Source organism: Galeopterus variegatus, unplaced genomic scaffold (genome assembly GCF_000696425.1).
Source record: "Galeopterus variegatus unplaced genomic scaffold, G_variegatus-3.0.2 Scaffold1554, whole genome shotgun sequence".
In the NCBI taxonomy this organism is placed as follows: domain Eukaryota; kingdom Metazoa; phylum Chordata; class Mammalia; order Dermoptera; family Cynocephalidae; genus Galeopterus; species Galeopterus variegatus.
The window spans coordinates 109,535-116,449 of NW_007727665.1; the positions used below are offsets into that span (position 1 = coordinate 109,535).

General features: G+C 41.0%; 1 protein-coding gene across 2 annotated transcripts in view; it reads left to right on the forward strand.

Moving 5' to 3' along the window:
* Nucleotides 1-6,915, forward strand: part of TMEM183A (transmembrane protein 183A) — a 16,869-nt gene extending 9,954 nt beyond the window's left edge. For both annotated transcript variants that reach the window (XM_008577629.1, XM_008577630.1), the window contains exons 6-8: nt 490-570; nt 4,772-4,927; nt 6,218-6,915. In XM_008577629.1, the coding sequence (XP_008575851.1) occupies nt 490-570; nt 4,772-4,927; nt 6,218-6,403 (423 nt within the window). In that variant the 3' untranslated portion in view covers nt 6,404-6,915. The remainder of the gene's footprint in view (nt 1-489; nt 571-4,771; nt 4,928-6,217) is intronic.

The following is a 6,915-nucleotide window of genomic DNA, read 5'->3' on the forward strand; positions in this document are numbered from 1 at the left end:
CTGGCTGCCCGTATATTTTAATATAGAGGAGTGGCCTGTTGAATCAGAGAGAATGCCCCAGTCTCTAGATACCATGCTTCTGTCTTTAAAGATGAGAAGAATAGGGGTTGACCTCAGTTGCCTCTGAGGTTGACTTATATTGGTCCCTCTTCTTACAGAATAACCCTGGGATTGTCTATTTTCATGTTGCACCAGTGTCAAGTTGGGGGCCTTTCTGTGCCAAAGTAAATGTCTCAGCATTGGGACTTGGCTGGCTTTAGAGCTATCAAACAGAGAGGTTTTTGCTGATTATTTTTTTTTGTTACCTTATAGTGTATTTTGATTATTTTTTTTTTCCTTTTTTCTCGGTTTATTGAGAGGTTTTTGCTGATTATTTTTTTTGTTACCTTATAGTGTATTTTGATTATTTTTTTTTGTTACCTTATAGTGTATTTTGATTATTTTTTTTTTCCTTTTTTCTCGGTTTATTTTATTTTTACTTTCTTATAGTGCTTGCTTTTCTGGTGCAGAAAGGTTGTTGGGAACAGACAGGAACCAATGTGGGAATTCAACTTCAAGTTCAAAAAACAGGTATGTGGTCTTATTTAAAGAATAGAAATTTATTTCCAGTTCTGGAGGCTGGGAATTCTGAGATCAAGGTGTGAACCGATTCTATGTCTGGTGAGGGCCTGGTCTCTCTGCTTCCAACATGGTGTCTTGGTTGCATCCTCTAGAGGGGAGGGACACTGTGTCCTTACATGGTAGAAAACGGAATGCCAAAAGGGGCCGAACCCAGTATGATGAAACCTCTTTTATAAGGTCCTTAATCCCATTAATGAGGAGGAGCCCCCATGACCTCATCACCCCCTAAAGGCCCGACCTCTTAATATTATTGCATTGGAGATTAAGTTTCAACATAAATTTTGGAGGGGATACAAACATTCAAACTATTACACTAGGCATGAAATTGCCTTAAAGTCAAATAATATACATAAAAACTTCTAATAATGTCATAAAAAGAAAAGCAAGGAGGAACTATTCTGTATTGAAAGACAAAAAGATAACCTAATGCAAGGAGTAAATCTTGAGAGGATCATGGATTAGGGATCAAAGAGCTATATATAAAAGACATTTTGGGGGCAATTAAGGAAATTTGAATATGCTATGGATATGAAGTGATAGGAAATTATTGTTAATTTCCTTATGTGTGATAATGATATTGTGGTTATGTGTTATTATCTTTTTTCATACTGAATTAAGAGTGAAGTGTCAATGTTACTTTAAAATAGCTTTGTGCCCCTTCCCTGCCAAAGCATGTGATTTATATATATATATGTTTGTGTGTACACACACACACAATGTGGAGGGAGGGAGAAAACAAATATGGCAAAATGTCCAATGGTAGAGTATATACGGTTTATTGCACTGTTTTAACATTTCTGTATACTTGAAGACTTTTAAAAAGTGGGACAAGGAAAAAACCTGTTGCAATGATGTACTGAAGTTATTTGCTTAAAATTTTTTTTGTTGATCAAAGCGAATGTATTTGTAAACAACAATCATTTACATTGCTTTACGTCCGAGGCAATTTGGGAAGCCATGAGGAGAGGGATTGCCTAAAGTCTTTGAGAAGAAGACTAGATACTAGTCTTCTGTTTCTCTGCCATTTGTCAGACTGTACCTGAGATCTTGGCCACAGTGAGGAGCTGTTTTGCCTCTTTAGTAGCTGTTTAGTCCGTTTTGTGTTGCTATAACAGAAATACTTGAGACTGGGTAATTTATAAGGAAAAGAGGTTTATTTGGCTTAACGATTCTGGGACAGCTGCATCTGGCACGGGCCTCAGGCTGCTTCTACTCATGTCGGAAAGTGGCAAGCAGCTGGCGAGTACAAGCAGATCACATGGCGAGCAGAAGCAAGAGAGAGAGAGAGGAGGTGCCAGGGTCATATAACCAACAAGCTCTCTCAGGAAGTAATAGAGCAAGAACTCACTCATTACTCCCCCCTTCCCCAGGGAGAACATTAATCCATTCATGAGGGATCTGTCCCCATGACTCAATCAGTTTCCAACACTGCCACATTGGAGATCAAATTTCCACATGAGTTTTGGTGGGGACAACACATCCAAACTCCATCATTCCACCCCTGGCCCCCCAAAACTCATGTCACTCTCACATACAAAATACAGTCATTCTATCCCAACAGTCCCAGAAGTCTTAGCTTGCTCCAGCACCAACTTAAAAGTCCAAAGTCTCATCTGAGACCAAAAGCAAAAGTCCTTCCAGCTGTGAACCTGTAAAACAAAACCAAATTTATCTACTGCCAAGATACAATGGTGGAACAGTCATTGGGTATACATTTCCATTCCAAAAGGGAGGAATAGGCCAGAAGAAAGGAGAAACAGGCCCCAAACAAGTCCAAAACCCAGTAGGGCAGACATTATGTCTTAAAGCTCCAAAATAATGTTCTTTGACTCCAAGTCCTGCATCCTGGGCACAATGGGGCATCCGGGCCCCCAAAGCCTCGGGCACCTTTGCTCCCACAGCTCTGCCAGGCTTAGCCTTGCCTGCAGCTTTTCCAGGCCTGCATTGCACATTACCAGTGGCCCTGCAGTTCTGGGGTCCTGGCTGCAGCCCTGCTGCCTTGGCTCTACTAGATGTTTCCCTGGTGGTGGCTTTCTGTGGGTGCTCTGACCCCACTTTCCTGCTCAGCATTGCTCTAGTAGATGGCCTCTGCAGTGGCTCCACCCCTGCGACAGATCTCTTCTTGGGCCCCCAGACTTTTCCATACATACTTTGAAATCTGGGTGGAGGCTCCCAAGCCTTCCCAGCTCTGGCATTCTGTGAGCCTGCAGACCTAACACCACGTGGATGCCGCCAAGACTTCTGGCTTGTATTTTCCAAAGCTGCAGGTTCAGCCACACCTGGGGCCAATTTAGCCACAGCCGGAGCAGCTAAAGCAGCTGGAGTGCTGGTACTGGAAGCAGCTTCTTGAGGTGGCCCTGGGCAGCAAGCCCATGGAGGGTGCCTTGGGCCTGTTCCCCAAGACTATTCTGTCTAAAATGGAAGGGTTGGCCCCAGAGGCTTCTGCAATGCTTTCAGGGCCTTTTTCTCCTTTGCATGATAATCCCTTTCCTTTGTACTAATCTTCTTAGGTAATGGTCACTGGGCTGCACCACTGCATGCTGTCTGCTTTTCTAACACATGGCTGTGCTGCAAATTTTCCAAATCTTTACGCTCTGCTCCCGTTTTAAATTCTGGCTTTACATCATGCCTTTTCTGCCATAACTTAGCATAGGCTGTTAGAAATAGCCAGGCAGCGTCCTTAATGCTTTGCTGCTTGGAAATTTCTTCCGCCAGATACTCTGGTTCACAGCTCCTAAGGTACAACTTCCACAAAGTCCAAGGACACGGACACAATGCAGCCAGGTTCCTTGCTATGGTGTAGCAAGGGTTATCTTTTGTCCAATTCCCAATAAGTTCTTCATTTCTATCTGAGACCTCATCATCCGCATGGTCTTTACTGCATTTAATAAGATGCCCATTTCTATAAGCATTCTGCTCGCCATCATGTAAGACTCTAAGACATTCCAAACTTTCCCTCGTCTTTCTGTCTTCTAAATCCTCCAAACTCCTCCAACCTTTGCCCATTACCCAGCTCCAAAGATGCATCCACATTTTCAGGTGTCTGTGTAGCAACACCCTCGGTACCAATTTTCTGTTTTAGTCTGTTTTGTGTTGCTATAACAGAATACCTGAGACTGGGTAATTTATAAGGAAAAGAGGTTTATTTGGCTTAGGATTCTGGGACAGCTGCATCTGGCACGGGCCTCAGGCTGCTTCTACTCATGGCGGAAAGTGACAGGGAGCCGGCAGGTATAAGCAGATCACATGGCAAGCAGAAGCAAGAGAGAGGAAGCAAGAGAGAGAGGGGAAGCAAGAGAGAGAGTACGTGCCAGGGTCCTATAAACAACAAGCTCTCGCAGGAACTAATAGAGCGAGAACTCACTCAGTAGCCTTATTTTTTCCCATCTGTCTCCTCTGCTTAGTATCTCACTGATGGGATACATTGCAAATACAGTTAGTTATCCCTCACTTGATGGCAGGTGGATCACAGATAAAGTTTGTAATTAAAGTCAATCATATTTTCCTATTGATTTATTTCAAAAACACAGTTCTGGGGAAGAAGTTTGGCTCTGATATTTTGCATTTAATAAGATGCCCACTATCTGTGATAACCATTAGACATTGGTAGGAAGTCCACCAGAGGACCTTTCTTGGGAGGGACTGAGGGACAGTCTTAGCAGTGGTGAAATATGACTAGAAGCAGAGATCAGAATTACTGCAGGAAAGTAAATGCTGAGATTTCCATTAGTTCAGAGACTTATGACTCCTTTGTTTTATGGTGCCTGGAATTAGGTGGCCACTTGTGCCTCCCTTTTGTGCAGCAGATAGTTCCTTGGAGTCTGAAAAGTTACAAGGAATTTGCAATCTTTCAAACATTGGAGAGCCTCTTTTAGAGGCTATAGTTTTCCATTTCTTGTCAGATGGCAGGGAATACCATCTACATGAAGCATAAATGCACTGCCACATTTATCCATTCAAATGTGTTTCCCCTTCTTTCAATGGGCAGGTTTTCTTTGATCTCTGTATAAAAACTGATATGTATATAAAGAAAGAGGAGGTAACAGAAAAGTGTATCTCATTAGCTTTAGTTGAGCCATAGAATTTTCATTAGTGTAGACTTGGAGCCACATGAATTTCTTCTAAACCATTAATTTTCAGTCCTCTTCAGTCCCCCAGGTTAAAGAGCAAGTGTATGGGAGGATTACAGCCTCCCATTCAGTATCAAGACGTTCATACCAACCCAGACCAGGACTGCTGCCTCCTGCAGGTCACTACCCTCAATTTCATCTTTATTCCAATTGTCATGGGAATGATATTTACCCTGGTAAGTGGGGATGCAGGTTGTCATTCTCAGCTGTTTTATAGACTTGCACCATGTCTAAGGTTTGAAGGAGATTTGTAAATTTAACCGCTGAGGAAGAAATCTTTGAAGAATAATGAAAAGACAGATTTGTGGGGAAGGTAATTATACCTGAGAATATTTTACCTTTGTTTCCTTCTCTGTAGGGAAGGAAATGTTTTTACATCTTCATGTGTAGTGGTCATTAATGACTGAGAAACAACTTGTTAGGAGTAATGAGGAGGCATATATGTGAACACTGTATATGAGGACCTTGAGGCATGCAAGTGGTGTCATAAATAGAATATTAAAATATAGGGTGATAAATGGGATATTAAAATATAGGGGTGACCAGCTCAGCTCTGTCCTTTGTGTGACGTTCTGACTCTTAAGAGATTAGCTAAGAATTAGATTAGTAAATAACACATGTGCCCCTGGCATACATTTTCCAGGTTCTAAAACATTTTAATTAAATTGGCAACTGGAGAGTTCATATGATTTGTCTTCTCTGTATTTTAGGCTTGTGTTCAGAGATACATGGAGTTTTCCATCCACAATGAAAAGACTGTTATTTTTTTATGGTAAAATAAATCGTGCTTCATGTAAAGAATTTAAATAATATTTATATTGAGAAAGTAAAGGTGACTTAGACTTCTGGTGTCCTTTAACTGCAGTTAACCTTTTGGGAACTGTTCTTTTAATGTTTCTGATAATATGTATATATCTACTCTTTTAAATAATTTTGTATAATTGTGATATGTCATACATGCTGTTTTTATTGCAGGCACCTCTCCCCACCCTCCAGGTTAATCCATATTAATGACCTAGTTATTTACTCATACTCCATGTATTCCATACTCACAGTTCTACAAACACACATGCACACATTTAGAGGTTTTGTGGCTTATTTTACAAAAAAATGGGATCAGATTTATGTTTCATGCATCTTGCTTAACTTACCTTCGAACCATCTCTTGCAGCTCCAACCCAGTTTATTAAAAATTGGCTTTGGTGGTAGTCTTTGTGCATGTATCCCAATTTATTCATCTATTCGTGAGGCTTTCTTTAGCATAGATTTAAATACTTAAAGCTGAGAAGACCTTATAAAATCACCCTTAATTGCATATATCTTTACAAAAGGTGCTGGTGTTTTAACTTAGAGACTAATCTTGTGGCCTAGCCAGAGTAAGTTAAATCTAGACTGTTTCGTTTCATAGTGAGCCATTGGAAACTAAGTTGTGTAGGTTGGATATTGAATTCTCTTTTCCCTTCCAGTTTACTATCAACGTGAGCACAGACATGCGGCATCATCGAGTAAGACTGGTGTTCCAAGATTCTCCTGTCCATAGTGGTCGGAAACTGCGCAATGAACAGGGTGTGCAAATCATCCTGGACCCAGTGCACAGCGTTCGACTCTTTGACTGGTGGCATCCTCAGTATCCATTCTCCCTGAGAGCATAGTTACTGCTTCCAATCCCTTGGGGCAGCCCTGAGTCTAGTCCATTAGTAATCAGATTCCAGTTCAGAGGGGGCGGCTGGATTGTATATCTGGTTAGTAATGCACGTGCTCTTCAGTTTCCTGGGGCTCCTGTTACAGGAGGGAGAAGGGATGAATCAAAAGGAAAATCAACTATGATTTATAAACATATTTTAATGTAAAAATTTGCATTTGAAAGGAGAAACATGGCCCTGTTTTCTGTGTTAAAACCCCATTTGGTGCTATTGAGTTTGTTGTTCTTTATTCTTTTATCCCAGCAAAAATGGATGATTTTGCTCTAGGAAAAAAATTAAACTCAAATCTCCAAACAAGGAAGTTTCAGCATTCACTTAATGGATCAGAGGAACCTTAGAGCCTAAAATTGTTGCCACTGTTGCTTCCAGTTTATCTGCCCCTCAAATTCAAGTGAATATTTTCTCTTCTCCATTTATCCTTCTCCAGAAATAAAGCAGGTGACAGGGTTTTCACAATCTTA